The sequence below is a fragment of the Pinus tabuliformis genome, chromosome 5_2, assembly GCF_031772625.1.
Source record: "Pinus tabuliformis cultivar Carrire ecotype Pingquan chromosome 5_2, CPIR1, whole genome shotgun sequence".
NCBI lineage: Eukaryota > Viridiplantae > Streptophyta > Pinopsida > Pinales > Pinaceae > Pinus > Pinus tabuliformis.
In genome coordinates this window covers 1,033,488,267-1,033,509,519 of record NC_142306.1, presented here as the reverse complement: position 1 = coordinate 1,033,509,519, position 21,253 = coordinate 1,033,488,267, and the positions used below count along the sequence as shown (strand labels likewise).

The window sequence follows — 21,253 nt, the reverse complement described above, 5'->3', positions numbered from 1 at the left end:
AACAAACACATTGAACTGCACATGCGCTCCAACAGAAAGCTCATTCATGACCATGTTCTTGAAATGAAATATTGTTCAACAGATGATCAAGTTGCAAACATCTTTACAAAGGCTCTCACAAAGGTGAAGTTTACTAAACTTCAATTTATGGTTGGAGTTTAGGAAGTTGTCACTAAGGGGGGATAGGATCTAATGCCTCCTTCCTTCTCCTATTGTGTCATATTTTTACATCCTTCAATCCTATACCCAAGTTGTTCTTAAGGGGGGATGTTAGGATATTCCGACACATAGGAAATAGTTAAGTATAACATGGTCTAGTGTAGAGTTAGAGTGTGTTTCTTTACTATGTACTTTTGTAACTTACAATATGATGGTCACGATATGTTATAGACATGAAGTGATCTAATGGTTCATTCCCTCATCAGTATTACCGACACTTGATCTGTGGCTTAGCACCCGATTGGTCCATGATCTCTATTTAAAGAGCATGGAGGGTCATTTGTAGGGTAACTGTTCATGAGAGAAGCTTATTTAAATTTTCATTATTTTATTAATAAATTGCCTGAAGCAGTTGCATTGGCTCAGGCCGTGGACTGTTTCCCTCTTTGAGGGTTTTAACCACGTCAAGAATACTAGTGTATTGATCTGTGATCTATTTGTGAGCAGTGTCCTTTGGTGTTCTGTCTGAGGAAATTACACTATAAATTACTACATTCCCACTTACTGGCTTTTGGAACCACAAAAGTTGGTTATTTGATGAGAGCTGAATGCTCTTCTCTTTCCCAAGTTCTATCAACTGATTCTACTTGATGAAATCTCCATGACAACCACTTGGGTACATTTACATGCCTTGCATTGCAAATGGCTATGTCCCTTAACCACAGTTGTCCTTTTGCTACTGACCTAATCCAATACTTGTTGGACACTTTCTGGCTGCAAAATACCTTTGTTGTACCACATTGATCCCTCGGTGCTTGGAAAACTGATACAATCTGATAGCCTTCCCACTGAGAATCTTGGCGTCAACACACATAACGATCTACAATGGATGCAAATTTTTGGCATTTCGTCCACTTTCGCTTCTTATCTCTATCAACCTCTAGTTCAACTTGTTGCTCATGTCATGATTTGAGAATGAAGGCTAAGCATGAGCATCTTGCTCAAGAATGGACCTTTCAAAATCCTGTGACATCTTGTCACAAATACAACCATTAAATAGATAAACACATTATGCAAGAAATGCAAATCAACAACCTCTTCTTTTGCTCCTACAAAGCAACAATTGTCACATCATGTAACATCACCATGTACTCTTGCATCTTGGTGTACAAACCATCGACTATTCACAAGTCGAAACAATATCATCGACTAAACATGAGTTGACAAAACATCATCGACTAAACATAAGTCGACAAAACATCATCTATAATTGACTTGACTTGAGAGCTAAACATAAGCATGTACAACAACTTGATGAGTGTTTGCATAAACAACAAGAATTTCACATCTCATGCAATAATACGTCAACATCTCCCTTTAATCTTTGGAGATAAAATCAACTCTTCCAAGTCAATATGACATACATGTGACAACAAGCGACACAAGTCGAAACTCATGCATGTATCCAAACACAATGAAACTAGCAACAATTCCATTGTTCACACATACACATACTCTCATGTATGTGTACAATTCTTCAACTCTCCCTCAAGTAAAAACACAAGTACAATAAGCCCAAAAACATGTATGGGTACACAAAGAGCTGAATTGACAAATTTGTTGCAAATGAAGTGAGTAACATACCCCACTTTCACACACCTTCTTGGAAAAAATATGCAACATCAAGAATGCATTCAAAAAGAATTGCATTTACATAGAAACTTGTAGCCATAAATTGTCTTCTTTGTTGCATTTAAGTGAGTCAAACAGAACTCCAATTTCAACATCTTGCATCATACAAGTTGCAGCATACTTTCAACAGAAATGTAATGCATTCATAAGGAAAAGAAATGCATTTTTAATTACATCTATCAACAAAAGAAATGCAAGCCTTATTTGGACAAGAAATCAAACCACTTCTTACCAAACCTTTTCCATGGTGCTTCTTTCCGTTGCACATCATCTTGTGAATCATCTTAACCCACATCAATTATGGAATATCCTTTTTCATTCTTGCCAAAGTATCTCTCCACATTCTTCAAATGTCGTGGATGAGTTGTTGGATACAAAGTCTAACATTTGTCTATGAGATGACCTTGCTTATGGCAATGAGTGAAAAACAATTACATCTTCTTTGCAACATGGTTTCCATTATCCAATGGACCTCTTGTTTTCTGTCTCTCTTTTTTTAAGTTTCCTATATGTGGCCATTTTATTCCAACATCTTGAAACATTATGGTTATTCAAACCACAAAAAGAATATGTAAATTCTCTCCAATTCTTATGTGAAGATTTACCATGTCTATCATAATCAAAAGAAACTTGATTAAAGGTAGATTTATACCTTGCACTTTGACCTTTGTCGCCTTCTTGAGGAGGTGAATTTGATGAGGTAGTGGCTCTCTTTGGGATACCAACAATGGTTCCAAGGAACTTAGAACTTTCATCATCCTCTTGTTTTCCATTTCCACTAGTTGCATGCTTATGAGCATATTCTTGCAAAGTGGGTATAAAACTTTTGCATTCCTCATGAACACAAACTTCACAAGCTTGAGGGTATGAATATGTAATGAAATTTCCTCTTCGAAAACCTTCATGTGCCTCCTTGGCTTTGGATAATTCTCCACCATGTTGTCCATAACCAAGACCCAAATACCTAGGCCTTTCCTCAACAAAATTTGGCTCAACTATGCCTTGTGCATGTTTGCCTAACCCTCTACCTACATAGCCAATATTCATCAATAATTTGGACCCTATTCCTCTAGTGCGTCTTTCAACAGCACCAAAACATTCATTTTGAGAGGAAATTGAAGATAAACTTGAATTGCATACCTCATGTTCATGCACATACTTGGCTAGGGTTTCCTTGGCATCATAGAGTAAAATCTCCATCTCATGCATCTTTTCAAGAAGCTATTTCTTCTCCTCCTTCATGACCATCAACTCCTCTTGAAGTTTATTGTTCTCCTTCCTATCTTCAATCATCTCTTTCACTATATCTCTCATGATGAAAAGCTCTTGCAACATCTCTTCATCAAATAATATTGCTAAGGAAGAGAGATTAGAGACATCGCTTGTTGAAGCTGCCATCACATAAACTTGCACACTATTAATTCTCCTTGCACACATATCAAGAAATCAAGCAAACAAACCTTTGCTCTAATACCAACTTGATTTTTTTTTGTGCTAATTTCAACTTCATATTTATAAAATATGCTTGTCAATTGCTTCATGTGCATGGTTCCTTTATGGTGTTTGTGAACAGAAACAGGTAAGTCAATTTTTATGTTAGAATCATGAGAAGAATAGCATGAAAGAAAAATGATAAACAAAATCAATTAAAAGTACAGAATACCATCAAGAAGAACACTTAACACAGTGTTTTGATAAAGGAGTTCACCCCTCTTGGGCTACATCTCCTTGGTCCAACTTCCATGGCTTGGGCCTGTGTATTTGCTCAAAATGGAAAAAATAATAATTTACAATGCTCTACAGCTCCTATAAACTGCTTCAAATGACTCAGAGCATCCAAAAACCCCTAATATGACTCTCCAAACTATGCAAATGGACTACAGTTGTTTCGGGCTTGACCTCCTTTCCTGGTGGCCCTAGGCTTCCTTAAACTTCAACGTGGAAAAATCACATACATAAGTGCCTCTCTACCTCTGAAACATGTTCCATTGTGTTCATAATGTTGAAATCATCTAGGAATGACTCTTCTTTAGCCAAAATTGGTCGAAATACCATCAAGTTATGGTCTTCTCCAGTTTTCCCCAGGAAAACTCCTCCAAATCTGGAGAAACTCCAGTTAAGGTCGCTAATTCCAGAGGCAAGCCCGAAAATGGTGGAATGCGCCAAAAATACTGCCAACCATAATCCTGGATTATTTAAGGATAAGTCTGGGTTAATTAACCATAAATGCGCTTAAGTGTTAATCTTGTAATTAACACAAATTGGGATTAATTAGGATAATCGCGCATTTATTAGCACTAATCTGCTCTTACGTGCTAAGTATTGGTTGGGCGTACTCCTGGTCTTGGCGAATGGTTGTATGGCTGCATTTTTTTGGGGGTCGGGGCTAAGCCTTGGCCCCTTTCCTCCATACCCCCAGCACTTAACCTTTAATAATGAGCGCATTCAACCATATGTCAAGAACTAATGGAATGGTGTGGTAAGGCTCACGACTAGTGGAGAGGAGGTCGTGGGGTTGAACCCTGATGCCTCCACAAAATTTTTGACCAAACACTCAGTTGACCATTTAACCTATGGGAGGGACACATGGTGGCCTCTGGGCTTGCCACGTGTCACCTTCCCATTATTTCTTTGACAACCAATCATAAGGCGCCACATCACCAAGATGCAAACCAATCAAACAGTGACACTTGGCGAGCCCTCATTGGGAATTGACCCCGTTGACCTGCACATTCACCTGCCCTATCATCTACCACATCAGCAGTACAGACCGCAGACTGGGCAGTACCTGCAAATTTTTTCATTGTTTAGTGAAATGGTCAGTGGGCTCTAACTTCCTCATAAGAACTTTGTTTTGAGTGAAATGAGTTGCATTGGGATCGTATCGTCGATATGGATACGGTCATTTAGGTTACAAGTGATTCCGGAAACTTTGATTTTTGAGCAAAATTTTACCCCTAATCCAGATTCCAATGAACAACTACCATTGAAACTTACTTGGAGTTTAACACTCCAAAAGTCATAATGATTGACTTTGGAGAAAGCTACTATTAATATTGGAAAGAAATAGAGACAAGGTATGACGTTTACTACAATAACTCGAGTTAAAGATTTGAATAGTCTATGATTTCAACCACCCTTTTCATATTATCTATATGAAAATATGGAAAAACTAACATGTGTGACAATAAGAACAGTAGAAGAAAATAGTTTAAATTTGATCATGATGAATACTATTTGTCATCGACTACATTCTTATTATTCACATTTTCTATCATTCAACATTGTTACATCGTCACTTTGCACCCAAAATTATTATTTCATCATTCAAGTTATTAACAATCTTTATCATCTCAACAAACTAAGGTAACCAAACAAATTTAAAATTAAAATTATCAAATTAATATTTGACATATTTAGCATATTTAAAATGATCAGAATAAAGAAGAGAAGGATAGGAGGGAAGAGAGAGAGAAGGAGAGGAGAGAGAGAGGTAGAGAAGGGGAAGAGAGAGAGAGGGAGCCAAAGATGGAGGGGGAGAGAAGGAGAGAGAGAAAGAAAGAAAGTGAGGGAGAAAGAAGAGGAGGGAAGAGAGATAGAAGGAGACGAGAGAGAGAGAGTGAGAGAAGGGGAAGAGAGAGAGAGAGAGGGAGACATGAAAATGGAGGGGGGAGAGAAGGAGAGAGAGAAAGAAAGAGAGTTAGGGAGAGAGGAGAGAAGGAGGGAATAGAGAGAGGAGCAAAGAGTGAGAAAGAATGGGAAGAGAGGGAGAGAGGGAGACACAAAGATGGAGGGGGAGAAAGGGAATGAGAGAAGGATAGGGGGAGAGAGATAGTGATAGAGTTGAAGGGTAGAGAGAGAGAGAGAGAGAGAGAGAGAGTGATGGGAGGAGAGACAAAGGGAGGTGGGAGAGAAAGGGTGAGAGAGGAAGGAACAGAGAGAGAACTTGAGAGAGAGAAGGAGAGGGGGTGGAAATAAGAAATGCATACAGAGAAAAAGGTGTAGAGAGGGGGAGAGAGAGAGAGAGAGAGAGAGAGAGAGAGATGGTAGAAAGAAGGAGGCGGATAGTCACACAGATGGATGGGGAAGAGAGAGGGAAGAAGAAAAACACACACAAAGACAAATACATATATTATATAATATTGAACACTATTAACCATAGAAGTAGAGGAAGTAAGTCTTTTACAAAAGGTAAAAGAAGTTTCATATAGAAATCCATGAATATTTTGTTTTTTAACTAAAATAGATGCATCGATTTTAGTGTAGATATTGATTCCTAATCCTATTGGCATTTTCTACTGAAGCTCAAATTTACCCGGACAACCAAAAATTGTCAGAATCCGACCATTTTTTTTACAAAAAATCTGATAGTAGGAGTGCTTGAATCCTATTTTTGATGGTGGAAATGGATTCAACACCATCAAAAACCCATGGGGAACCCAAAATCTTGAAGCTTAACAATTGTAACTTGGCTTTCGAAAAAATTATGTTGGATTTTATCAAAATCATGTTGGAATTTTCATGGCTTTCCGGGAAAAATTTACACCTTCTTAGACTACATGAATCCTACTTGAATCATTGTATTTGATGCATTAATTTTAGTGTAGTTTTTTATTTCTAATCTTATTTGATTGCTTGCACTAGATGCATTGATTTCACTCTAGATGTTGATTTCTAGTCCTATTTGATTGCTTGCACTAGATGCATTGATTTCAATTTGGACGTTGATTTCTAATCCTATTTGATTGCTTGCACTAGATGCATTGATTTCAGTGTAGATCTTGATTTCTAATTTGATGTAACTAAATGTATGATGTACATTAATTTCAAAGTAATTAGATTAATAGTGTGCATTGATTTCAGTAAGTACAAAAAAATTATTGACGAAAGGCATTGATTTTTGTGTTGCAATAATAAAACAATATGTAAAATTCTTGAATTTTCATCTTAAATAAAATGTACACTTACCTAAAATGTTTGTTTCTTGAAACTGTAAAATAATTTTAATTGACTAAATTCTTATTCTCCTCATTTTCCATCATTCAACATTGTTAGTCACTTTGCATTCAAACGAGGTAATGGAAAACAACTACCATTGAAACTTACTTGGAGTTTTTCACTCCATAAGTCACAATGATTGACTTTGGAGAGAGCTACTATTAATATTGGAGAGCAATAGAGACAAGGTATGACTTTTACTACAATAACTCGAGTTAAAGATTTGAATAGTCTACGATTTCAAACACCCTTTTCATATTATCGATATGAAAAGATGGAAAAACTAGTGCGTGACAATAAGAACAGTAGAAGAAAATAGTTTAAAGTTGATCGCGATGAATACTATTTGTCATTAACTACATTCTTATCATTCACATTGTATATCATTCAACATTGTTACATCATCACTTTGCATTCAAAGTTTTTATTTCATCATTTTTCATCTTTCAAGTTATTAACAGTGTTTATCATCTCAACAAACTAAGGTAACCGAACATATTTAAAATTAAAATTATCAAATTAATCTTAGACATATTTAGCATATTTAAAATTATCAGAATAATTATATTTTCAACAAATTTTATGTGACCGTGCACAAATGAAACCAACCTAGATCCATTTTAACCCCAGATCTATCAAGTGCCAAGAGGGACTAATCTCTCAAGGCGCAAACCTTTCCTCAAGTTTTGCATTCAAAAAAGAGTTTTGAACCTCAAGAAGTTTGATTCCTTGCAACACTTATATATCTAGTGTTAAGATGGATCTAGGTTGATTATAAAAATAATTGTAAAAAATATTTTTATGTTGATTGTAGATTATGAAATATTTGCTAACTAGCACAGTCATATAAATTAAATCGTCAATAAACATTCTCACCCTTAGAATTTGTAACACCAATATAGGAATGGAGGTCAAAAATAGAAAAATTGTTTGGATACCCTTAATTTTTGTCCTTGAATTATGTATACGAGCAATAATATTCTCACATTACTACATCTTAATTACCCATTTTACTTTTTTCCTTTTCAAGGAATTCATTGTTTTTTTTCCTTTTTTAAAAAATGAAAAATTTAGAAGGCTTTCAAAATAAATGACACCTATTGGAAAAATTAAAGTATTTAACTTAACCCATATTTCTCAAATTTTATTAAGTCAACTTCTTTTGTTATTTGTTAAAGCATGGTAAAATATGACAACCATAGGGGAGAATCTTCGGAAAAGAGCGATCATGGCTGGCCCCTATCGCTATCCTTTATGCCTGAGGTAGGGAAAAACAATTTCTCATCTATTTCTCACTAGTTTCTTTGTTTGTGAAGTCTGGGAGTTCGCCTTTTCTCCTCTCAATAAAATTTGGACGAAATTCATTAGACGATAAAACCAATTAAAATAGAACAAACAATACCAGAGTAACAATCTCTCCCGTAAAATATAGAAATCAACAAACAACGGAGACTAGTCTCTGCAAGAGGAAAAACTTCCTCATAATTTGATTGTTGCTCCTTTGGCACCCTGCCTTGTTCCATCTCTATGAATTGTTGTATCTTCAAACCATCCATGCTTGGAGACATCATATTTCTCACCATCTCCCCATAGAGCATCCTCACCATGGACTGCATCATCTCCAATAAGAAGTTGCTCCCCTGACATCCTTAAGGGGATCACCAAGCGCATCACAAGCAAGAATATGGTTGTTACTACAACATTACACCCTATTATAAAACTTGCTCTATTAGTTGCTTAAGGAATTTCACCCTGCCACTTCCTCCATAGAAGGCTCCAATTATAATTGTTTGTGAAAAGTAGAGGTTACATAGACAAGGCTCCACAAAAAGGCTAGTAAATGCTCCACCCAATACTCCCGCAACAACATGAGTATGGAATACATTGAGTGTGTCATCAACCATATGTAATAGGCTTGATTTCTTATTCAAAACCATCATTGTGTACCATGGTATGCTTCCAAACAACACACTCATTGCAATGGTTGTCGATACTTGCACAACACCTGAAACACAAGTATTGATAATGGATATCAAGACTGTAATAAGCCACTTTGAGGGGGAAACCCTATTTTACATCACATAAATGAACAATTCTTCGATGATTCAAATGGAAAGACCTCCTTGGTATATATAGGAGTCTAAAGGGTCAAAATATAATTAGAGCATACATAACAATAATAATATAAGATCACAATAATAACAATACTCGGCTTCTATGGGGCACAACAATAACGATATGGGGGATACACTAGTATTATGGGGACCTAATAGAGCAAAAAAAGGAGAGGAGTAGTGATGAAGAAAGACATAGAGAGAGAAAGGGGAAGAGAGAGAGAGGGGGGGAAGAAGAAAGACATAGAGAGAGAGGGATATGAAGAGGGAGAGATAGAGAGATTGATATATATGGAGAGAGTGTATATGTTTTGGGGTTGAGATAGAGAGGCAAAGAAGGAGAGGTGAATGGATATAGAGATATATATTCAGGCGGAGAGAGGGTAGAAGAGAGAAACAGAGAGGGAAGGAGGGAGAGATAGATAGATATACAATGTATGTGTGTGTGTTTGGGGGGGTGTGATAGAGAGACAAAGAAGGAGAGATGGAGGGAGATAAAGATATAGATGGCAGGGGGAGAGAGAGGGAAGAAGATAGAGACAAATAGAGGGAGGGAGGGGGAGAGAGAGAGAGAGAGAGAAAGGAGGGGGAGAGAGAGGGAGATAGACACATAGATGGAGGGGGAAGAGAGAGGAAAGAAAAAAAAAACACACAAAGACAAATAAAAATATTATATAGTATTATATAATATTGAACATTATTAACCATAAAGGAAGAGGAAGTGAATCTTTTACAAAAGGTAAGAGAAGTTGGATTTCGAAATCCATGAATATTTTTTTTCACTAAAATAGATGCATTGATTTCAGTGTAGATGTTGATTTCTAATCTTATTCGATTGATTATACTGAATATCGATTTTGGTGTAGTTTTTTATTTCTAATCATGTTTGATTGTTTTTACTAGATGCATTGATTTCAGTGTAGATGTTGATTTCTAATCCTATTTGATTGCTTGCACTAGATGCATTGGTTTATGTGTTATGATAATTCAACCATAAATAAAATACTTGAATTTTCATCTTAAATAAAATGTCCACTTACCTGAAATGTTTGTTTCTAGATACGGTAAACTATTTGTAGTTCACTACATTCTTATTATCCCCATTTTTTATCATTCAACTTTGTTAGTCACTTTGCATTCAAACAAGATAATAGAAACAATTATTATTGAAACTTACTTTGGAGAAAACTACTATTAATATTGGAGAGGAAGAGAGACAATGTATGATATATATTACAATAGCTCAAGTTAAAGATTTGAATGGTCTACGATTTCCACTGCCATTTTCATATGATTGATATAACAATATGGCAAGAGTAATATGTATGCCAATAAGAACAATAGAAGAAAATAATTTGAGATTGATCACAATGAAAGCTATTTTTAATTGACTACGTTCTTATTATTCACATTTTCTATCATTCAACACTGTTACATTGTTTTCATTCAAAAATTTTGTTTCACCATTTTCATCATTCAAGTTATTAACAGTTTCTGTCATCTCAACAAACTAAGGTAACTGAGCAAATTTAAAATTAAAATGATCAAATTAATCTTAAACATATTTAAAATTATCAGAATAATTAGATGCTCAACAAATTTTGTGTGACCGCGTCTAGATCCATCTTAACCCCGGACTATCAAGCGCCAAAAGGGGCAAAATCTCGCGAGGTGCAAACCTTTCCTCTAATTTTGCACTAAAAAAAAAGTTTGAAACTCAAGATCCCTCTCGACAGTTATATATCCAATATTAATATGAATCTAAGCTGATTAAAAAATAAATAAAATTTTTAGAAAACACTTCAATTAAATTATTCAACTTCAACCATATTTCTCAAAATTTTGAAAGTCAAACTTCTTTTGTTTTTTGTTAAAGCATGGCCAAATATGACGATCATAGGGAAGAATCTTCAGAAACAAAGAGTGGTGGCTGCTCTGTCTAACTGTCCTTTATGTCTGAGACGGGAAGACACAGTTGCTTATCTATTTCTCAATTGTTTCTTTGTTTGTATAGTCTTGGGAGTTCGCCCTTGCTCCTTTCAACAGAATTTGGATGAAATTCATTAGACAATAAAACAAATTAAAAGTAAAACAAACCATAGCAGAGTAACAATCTCTCCTGCAAAATACAGAAATCAACAAACAACAGAGACTAGTCTCTGCAAGACACCAAACTTCTTCATAATTCGATTGTTGCTCCTCTGGCACCCTGCCTTGTGCCATCTCTGTGACTTGGTGTACCATCAGACCATCCATGCTTGGAGATATCATATTTCTCACCATCTCCCCACAGAGCATAAGCTTCCTCGCCATGGACTGCATCATCTCCAATCAGAAGTTGCTCCTCTGACATCCTTAAGGGGATCACCAAGCGTATCACAAGCAAGATTATGGTTGTTACTACAACATTCCACCCTATTATAAAACCTGCTCCCGCTAGCTGCTTAAAGAATTGCTTCCCACCACTTCCTCCATACAAGGCTCCCCTTAAACCTGTCTTCGAAAAGTAGAGGTCACACAGAGCAGGCTCCGCGAAAAGGCCAGTAAGTGCTCCACCCAATATTCCCGCAACAGCATGAGTATGGAATACGCCGAGTGTGTCATCAACCATCTGTAATAGCTTCGATTTCTTATGCAGAACCATCATCGTGAACCATGGGATGCTTCCAGACAACACACCCATTACAATGGCTGCCCATCCTTGCACAACACCTGAAACACAAGGAATATGGATAATGGACATCAAGACTATAATCACTATAATGTCTGGGAGAATCACATTACTACTATTATGATCTAGGTGAATTACACTGCCTCGCAGATTACTATTATTATAATTTCTAGGTGAATTATACTGCTTCGCATATTAGTTTAGAGGTAAATAAAAAATTTGAACTTTTAAATCATATATTTTACATCATGCCCATAACTAATTAAGCTAAATATTTTATATCACGAACCATAACCAATTAAGCTACTTTAGAACACTTTACAAATTCTTACCTTTAACTTGATCAAGTATTTTAAACTGCAAGAAAAATATACTTCAAAATAGATTAGAGAAAATAGAAAGGATGCCTTTCTGATACCCTGTATGATCAGATTGGTTTTTGTTATGAATTAGAAAGTGCAGTTCAACAGAATTTTATTATGATTATCCATAGTTCAAATTAGGCCCAGGTCTGTTCCCAGAGAACAGAGCCACACATTGATAATCTATAATTGCTCATTAGATTCTTTATTACTTTCATTCTTATTTTATTTTGAATCGATCATTTGGATAATTTTTATTTTGGGATTCATTTTGAGGATTTGGAATTAATCGCTTATTTAGGTAATAGTAAAAATTTAGAAATTTATTAATGCTTGTGAGTTTTGGTGTAATGAAAAACCTCAACATAGTATCAAAGCCTTGATAACTTTGATCCAAATTTGATTCCTCTCCTGCATCGGAGAGATGTTAGAGTAACTGCCACACCCACATCATTGGGAATTGATCTATTTCCTCTTTAGAAAAAATCAATTATTAGAAATGGGTTAAAGGAAATAAGGATATAAAGCAAAATACCTGCAGCAGGAGTAATGCAGACAAGCCCTGTTATCATTCCCTGGACAGCTCCAATGACAGAGGGTTTTCCGAAAAATATGACATCCAGACAAGTCCACACCAGGAGACTAGCCGCTGCACATATGTTGGTATTTAACACTGCCATTGATGAATCAATGTTTGCAGCGTAAGGATCCCCTCCATTAAATCCGGCCCACCCCAGCCACAAAAGCCCTGCTCCAGCCAGCACTAGCAGGACATTATTTGGAGGAAATATTTCGCGGTCCTGTTTTAGCCGAGGTCCAACCTGCAAAACGCAAATATATTTATATGACATAAATCATGTGGATAAGAAGGAATACATATCATATTTTTTCCTAAGGAAAACTTAACATGAAACTCAAGGATGTTTTCATTTCAGTAATTCAAAGATGTTTACATTTCTGAAAGTGTTTAAGTAAGTTAGTGTACTTAATTTAATGAGATTTGGAATTGGTATTCGTTAATAGCAAATATTTAACAACTAACTACTCAAGATAACACCTTAAACTAAAAATTCATATTGAATAAAATATACTATATCAAAAAAATTTAACATACCCAATACGCTGCAGTGAAACCAGCAATGCCTGCAGAGACGTGGATAACATAACCTCCTGAATAGTCAATCACATCCCATTGGGTAAGGAATCCTCCTCCCCATAAGCTGAATGCTCCTACTGTATATGAGAAGGTGAGCCATAGTGGCACAAATGCCATCCATGCCCTGATATCCATTCTTCCCAGCACCGAACCAGCCAATAAAATCAATGTTATTGCTGCGAAAACAAATTGAAAATACACCATGGTCGCCATAGGAAACAGAGCTGTGGCTCCTGCTGCAGGAAGATCTGCTTGTCCGACAAGGAAGATTTGATCTAGTGCTGGACCGGCCTTGCCCCATAAGGGAAGCAATTTGTGTCCAAATGACATTTTATATCCCCATGTAACCCAGCAGATCAGAACAGCAGCAAATGCATATAGTGCCATGAAAGCAGAATTCACAGCCCACTTCTTCTTGACTATGCTGCCATATAGGATGACTAGGCCTGGCATGCTCTGCATACCCACAAGTGTGGCTGCTACCATTTGCCATGCATTGTCTCCTTTGTCAAGCCAAGGAGGTGCAGCAGTCCCATTCAAGCCCTGATATGCCATTGCTGCAGCACTAATCTGCAGAATTCAATATTGGACACTGAGACCAGGACCTTGCCTGACAGAATTCAGGTCCAAGGCTTTACCTGCCTAAACAGAGCTGGAGTCAGATTGTAGCCCCTTTCTTAATGCAGCTACAATGCAAACCTCTCTTCTGCAATAAAACACATCAGATAACATGTGTCAGAAACCAAATTGGTAACCTGTTGTTCCAAACTTGAAAATAATCATGACCCAAACATTGGGTGAACAAAAGCCACGAGAGAGTAGGATCCTAGTGCTCTGAGCAGATGAAGTTTTTGTGTAATTTTGCAGTTAAGGTATGTTGGATTAAGGTTGGGAAGTTTATTAATGCTCGCGGATTTTGGTGTAATGAAAAGCTTTAACTTTGGCCAAGTTCATTCCTTGAACTGGGTGTTGGAGTAATTGTCAGACTCCCTCACTGGGAATCAATTAAGTCAGGTAAGGCCCTTAGCCACTAGAAGAAAACCATAAAAATAATCACAGAAGCAGCAGTAATACATGTTCAAGAAAACGAAAGCTTGAAGTAAAGTCTAACATTAATTATTAGAACAAACCTTGCATGGAGCTGTACACAACCTGCAAGCCACTGAACTGTTACATACACAGTTTCTCTCACAGTTCGATAACAAGACAGAGAGCAGATATCGAACCTCCGTAGGATACGAAGCCTAAATATAAAAAATTGTCGGCCGTACAATGAATCCAGTTGACTTTCAAAAACTACAATTTTGCCAATGGCCACTCCGATTTCTGCATGAATCGAGCCCAGCTCTTTTTCAAATATTTTAATGAATTGGCTCGAACACATTTTGTATATTAATAATATTAAGCTGTCCCCGTAAACTATTTTACAATTTTAAATTTAATAATATTTTAATAAATAATTTTAAAATTTGATATTGACATTTTTATAGCAATTTTTTTTAACAGAGATAACATTTTATAACTTTATTATAATTTAATGGTTAACCGAGAAAACCTTTTATAACTTTATTATAATTTTATGGTTAAACAGCAGTGAAATTAAATTAGTTATGATGTGCTCTTATGCTAAAAGCAGATTGATTTATTAGTATGTGAGGAAATTCATGTTATTTGGAATTATTGTAGTGGTTAGTTTACATGATCAATTTTTAACGAGGTGAGTGTGAAAATCTAACATTCTCTCAAATCTAAATGGGGAATCGAACTTGGGCCAAGGCTCTGATACCATGTTAGGTTTTTGAACCTGAGCCAAGCTCTGAAACCATGCTAGGTTTTCCATTACACTTACTTTTATGGGGAGTGGTCCCAGGGCAGATTCAAGAGTGGCAATTAGTCCACATGATCCATTCCCAATGAGGTGAGTGTGAAAATCCAACATTAAGCTTGGCCGGCTAAATTGTTTCTTTATGTCCAAGGAAGACCAGCTCTTAGCCGAACAGAAATAGTTTAAAAATGAGCAGTTTTAACATCTTTTGTCAATATAAATATTCAAATTCAAGCTTTTGTGATCCATATCATAAATATTTTGAAACACTTTCGGTAAAAATCACACCAGGAATGTTTGGTCGACTAGTTTGTAACCAAACATACCTGATGTGATTTCTACTAAAAATGTTTCAAAATATTCAATATAAATATTAATTTCCCTTTTCTATTTTAAATCACAGAAATAAAATCAATCCAATAACACTCGTCTAAATAAAAGATAGTGATTTTTTTTAAAAAATCCAAAACTATGCGTTAGAATCATTTTTTAATGATAAAAATTAATTCAACCCGATAAAAAACCTTTTGAACCTCTAAAACCCTAAAACTCGACCGCTGTAACCTAGATTAAAAAAAATCTGCCAAATTTATACCAAAAAATTATTCTTAATCTTCACCTATTTGGAATAAGCTCAAAGTCAACGGGCCAGCTGTGTGCTGACGTGGATGTAATGAGATTTTTTGTTTGCATTCTCCCAATTTTTCATCCAACGTGGTGGATATGGATATTCTCTATAGAGAGAAAGAGTTAACCAGCCATCCTGAGGGTATTTAATGTTCGGGGATATGCAGGGACCTTAGCCCGATAACACGCGAAAGCCAAAATATTAGTTAATGCTAAAACTTGGCTTTCGCGTGTTATCGCGTTAACCGGCTTGCATATCCCCGGACATTAAATACCCTGAGGATGGCTAGTTAACTCTTTCTTCTATAGAGTACCCTTCAATTCTGAAGGAAACCTTAATGAATCGCTATGGTCATATGGTCCTGCCTCCACGTGGCCTCTTTTTATTATGTCCCGGACATGGTCATACACGATCATTAAGGTTGCTTTAACGTGAAATGTCATACAATACAATCCAATTTAATTTAATTTAATTTAAATGTAAATGCAAATGCTTATGCTTGGTGTTACGAGTGTAGTTAATATTATAATAATTTATTCAAAATTCCTTTTTATACTACGAGTGTATTTAAAATTCCTTTTAACTATTATAATAATTTATTCAAAATTCCTTTTTATACTACGAGTGTATTTAAATTTCCTTTTCTATAATAGGAGTGTATTTAAAATTGTGGCTAATATAGTTTACAAATATTAGATGAAATAAAATCCAAATAGAATTGGACTTCTTATTAATTAAAAAAACATAAAAATTGATTCCATCCACCTTTTATGTCTCTTATTTAACTATGAAATTTGAGAATGATAAATAATGCTTTTGTTTTTTTATATTTAAATGAGTTAAAAAATAAAAAAATTGGGATTGTGATGTGAATAATGTTTTTAAAATATTGCAAATGGGTTATAATGGTTAGAATATATGTGGTAGAGAATTACAAATATTTTAAAATTAATAATGATATTTAATTTTTAATTAAATTTATAGTGTAAATTTTTTTATATATATTTAAATTTTTTTAATATGATAAATTTTAGTATTCTAGTTTTTTATAATGGATGGAGTGTTTTTAATGGTTAAGAGTATGTGTTTCAATCAGAGGGGGTAAAGTATGTATGCTTTTGTAGACTTAGCAATCAAATCGCTGGAACTCGGAATATTGCACAAGATTAATCACCTACATAGTTAGGTTTAAGAGTAATTAATTTATGATATTAAATATAGTTACATATTATATTATTGTGAATTTGGTTTATGAGATTTCATTATTTTTGGAGCAAAGGATTCACTTCTATATAGCAATTTGAATGCTAAAATTACAGAGACATGCATACTCTACCCTCTTTAAATTTAGATATATAATATTTTATTAAGAAACACATGATGTCAACCATTAAATCCACTCAAATTATTTGACATATTAAAAATAAATCATATTTGTTTTTAAATTTCTTTACTTAAACAATTTTACAATTTAATTAATTTAAAAAATAATTAAATTAATTTATTATAAAAATATTTGTTAAATATTAATGTTAATTTTTTAACAATTAATTTAATTTTTAAACTTATTTTATTGAAAGAATTTTAATAAAACTTCTAGAATTTCCTATTAATTCCATTGCTTTATTTAAAATTTAAACTTCATACAAATATAAATTTTAATATTATAAAAAATATTCCTTTATTATCCAATAATTATAAAAATATTCTTTTATAATCCAATAATTAAAGCAAGTTTCAAATTTTTTACATTAACCCATTTAGATCTGGTTATAAAAACTCTAAATCTGCCATATTTGTTTTGGACTCTCTCTTTGATTTGAATCATTTATGTTTTTATTATAATTATACAATTGTGAAACTACCGTTATATTTAATTTTAAAATTAAAAATTATAAAATACTTTTTTTATTTAGTATATATTTTATAAAATTTAAATAAATAAAAAAAACAAATATCAAAATTTAAGAATATGAATATTTAATTAAAATATAAAACTCAATTTTGAATATACTACATTTTTATTTTAAAAAATCACAATTAATTAATTTATTAGGTATAAATAAAATATCTAAGATAAATTATTAAAATATAAAAATTAATATTTTTTTCAAGTTTTGATTTTTTAAATTTCAGAAGAACATAATATTCCACTTGACATATAACTAGTAGTAAATTTTTGAGAGTCTCTATAAACTAGGTTACAACTGTCGAAATTTGAATCTTGAATCTCTCAATTTTCTCAAACTTACTTTACTTAGATCACCAACTAAACTACTTCCATAACTCCTCAATCCAACTTTTATTTATAACATCATTTTTAATTATCTCATCTTATCTTATTTTATTATAACTATAAATTATAAAACATTATATAAAATCATATAATTAAAATATATTTAAATTTAAAATTATAAATATCTTAACTTATCACATACAATATAACAGAAGAAATGTCATATTAGAACGTGATATATTTAATCACATAAGTACCAATATCTAATTGAGAAATGTATGAATATGTAAATGTACCAATATCTAATTGAGAAATGTATGAATATGTAACAGAAGAAATTTGAATGTCATATTAGATTAGATCGTAATATGTTTAATCATAAAAGTACCACTATCTAAGTGAGAAATGTATCACTATGTAATTGAGAAACTTTAAAAATTATTTTAAAATTCCTCAATTTTAATTATATATATATATATATATATATATATATTAATTAGGTAATTTGTTTTTTTTGGTTAGAATTTGATTTTTTTTAATTTAAAATAAAGAGTGTGAATTTTTTTTAATGGTGGAAATGGATTTAGCACCCTCAAGATCACCTAAAATTTTGAAACTTACAGTTGTATCTGGATTTCCAAAAATCTATGCAGGATTTAGTCAACATTAACCATTCTTTTATGAGCAAATCGTCACCTGTTTAGACTCAGTTTTTATTGTTATTATTCAAGCAAGAGAAAATCTATGATAACTCATAAAACCATTATTTTTATAATGAAAATATTAGTTTTAATTTTAGAAATATAAGTTAAAAATTATTATTATAAATTTATATTTCAATATATATAATTGCTAATATAAAAAGACAAAACCATGAAGATAGGTAAGTAATAATTTAAAAAAACAAATACAAATTGAAACAACTTATCTCATAGAAGTAAGAAGGTTAAAGATAATTTGATCTATAAGTTGTAATGACCATAAGTAGGGACATGAATCTTTATAAATGGGGACCTCACTCTATTAGAGTGCACTTTATTAAGGAAGGGGGTTCAAAAGGTAAAGGAAGCCAAAAATGAAGAAAAATGACAAACATTAGAAATGGGAAAACTGTTATTAGGGATAGAAAGCAAAATGAGAAATATGAATTTGGAATACTATGGATCATTTTATGGAACTACAATGATTTTCCATGGCGTAAAGGTCCCATGTTAAGTTGGATCCCGAGTGAAATTGATATTATTTTTTTAATCGAAACTTAGGAACATATCAGTCTAAGGTCCCTCACATAAATGATTCATTTTGTGGTCAATGTGTAATAAGAAGTCCTCTCACAAGGAGATTAGAGGAATATCATATTAGATAGAAAATAATATTTCCCCTCACATTTGGCTTCAAAAGATAAATCCTCTCAATTAGTACATTTGGATCGAAATATGTGACATTAATGCTAAGAGGATTTATATCATAATTTATTATTTCATACTCATCAAATCTACCTTTTTTTTTTAAATGAATGGGTAAGAGTTTTTATATTAATAAAAGTCAGGATATGAGCCAGAAACCTTATACAAGATTTATGATACAAAAATGTTGAGATCATTAGTCCATTCAAAATGCTTGCCAACTCTAAGGGTGTAAATCCTTCTTATACTAAATAAATGACTTCTATAAACTTGAAAAAAAGACCCAAGTATAAAGCATAATTTACATAACAACATAGGAAAACATAGATGAAACAACAACATACACCACCAAGAAACTCGAACCTCGGTAATGACCATGACCAATATCATCAAACCCCCTTGAGTGAAAAGTCATCTTCCTTTCCAAAGTAGCACTAGAAGCAACTCCTCCCAAGTTATGATGTGCATTTCCAATCCTAGAGATCTCCAACACAGAAACTTGAGCACAAAGAGAATGAACCTCCTCATGCAGACCTTCTAGCGAATGCTCCATATTTTTGCAGTCCCTGAGTAACTTGGCCTCCGGAAAGAGCTAAAAGGAACACCTCAATACTTCAACCATATCCTCCAATTACTGAATAGAGCATAAGAGCGCTTGAGCCACATCCAGTAGCTTGTCAATCAACATTTTAGCGTTAACGTTCTCCGGAGGAGTCGAAGAATCTTCCATCTTTGGAAAAAGAAACCCAGAACCCAACGAATTAACACTTTGTTAAGAATTCTCCTTGCTCCTAGAATGACCATGAACTGAAGGAGATTGGATAAATTGGGAGGACAAGTGATTCAATAAAGAGGCATAATTGATGCCTTGCCACGAGCCAAACTTCACTAAGATTTCCAAATACATCGTAAAGACCTCCATAGGATAGAGAATAGATAGTTGAGGGATATGATAGGATGAAAAAATTAATTCCACCCCACTGCACAATTTTTCTACACTTGACCTGCGAAGAATATCACAATGCCATAAATACGAGTTGATATTTCCATAAACATAGAAATAACACATTTTTGGGCATGGAATCCCCCCCACAGCAGGTTTTGGGGCTCAAAGCCCAAGTTTTGGTCAAATATGTTGTAAAACTACGCGAATTGTGGGCACGGAGCGTGAAGTGTACAATTGAGTCATAGGGTTGTCTGCCCTAAACATTGTATTGTAAACTAGTGTAAAGTCGGCCTACCCATGGTCCGCGGACCATGGGATTGTATAAATAGAGTGAGGCTCTAAGTTGTAAAGATAGTGATGAATAGAGAGAGTAGCGAAGGAATGGTTCAAGCTTAGAGTAGAAGTCTAAGTGTCTTGGGTTGTAGTAGTAGGAAGAGGCTCTGCAGCTGAGTGCGCAGAGGCCTAGTAGAGTCCGCAGCTGAGTGCACAAGGCGAAGTCGAGTTTGTAATCGAGACAGAAAGCTAATAAAGAGAAGTTGATTCCTAATTCTGTGTAATTGTTGTGCATTATCTTCTTTATGTTTATTTTCATTTATGTATCACACACACTGATATGAATGCTGAATATGTTGTAATAACTGTAAATCTCACACACACAAGTTAAGTAATCAGTTGATTAGTAAGGAACTTGGGTATTATACGGGTCGCGCCCCGAGTAGGGCTGCGCGAAAGCCGCACTGCAGGTCATGAAGGGATCGCAAGTGCGCGCAGCAACAGGTCAGACCGCGGACCTCCAGAAGCCCATTAGACATCCCAAGGGTGTGGAAACCTGGTTCTAGCACCCTCCTATACTACTTTGGGTGAGACCTCAGTCCGCGCTCCGCGAACTATTGCTGAAAGGGCCAGTAGCATCAGGATTTGCTTGGCTAAATCACCTCTGAACCTGGGTTAGGCCCCACTAAGCCAACACACATGAATTGAGATAAGATGCAAAGATATTATATTATTCAGAAGTATAATACAATGTTCACTTGCCTCTTTGAGGGGGCAACATCCAAGA

The 21,253-nt window shown here is 34.3% G+C and overlaps 1 protein-coding gene across 1 annotated transcript; it reads right to left on the bottom strand.

Annotated features, from left to right (window-relative positions):
• Positions 1-10,931: 10,931 nt before the first annotated feature.
• On the bottom strand, positions 10,932-14,375 carry LOC149162764 (ammonium transporter 3 member 1-like). The gene is made up of 4 exons (XM_089435781.1): positions 14,283-14,375; positions 13,111-13,858; positions 12,532-12,817; positions 10,932-11,675 (listed from the first exon to the last, which is right to left on the bottom strand). Exons 2-4 carry the CDS (start codon positions 13,705-13,707, stop codon positions 11,143-11,145), a joined length of 1,416 nt encoding a protein of 471 aa, XP_089291907.1. The 5' UTR covers positions 13,708-13,858; positions 14,283-14,375; the 3' UTR covers positions 10,932-11,142.
• Between the last annotated feature and the right edge of the window lie 6,878 nt (positions 14,376-21,253).

Bases quoted from the DNA above. Each gene is read 5' to 3' on its own strand.
- LOC149162764 (XM_089435781.1), bottom strand. From the start codon at position 13,707: ATGGCATATCAGGGCTTGAATGGGACTGCTGCACCTCCTTGGCTTGAC. The intron at 12,818-13,110 runs GTATGTTAAATT...TGCGTTTTGCAG, and splicing joins GTTTCACTGCAGCGTATTGG to GTTGGACCTCGGCTAAAACA. The intron at 11,676-12,531 runs GTATTTTGCTTT...CTTGTGTTTCAG, and splicing joins CTGCATTACTCCTGCTGCAG to GTGTTGTGCAAGGATGGGCA.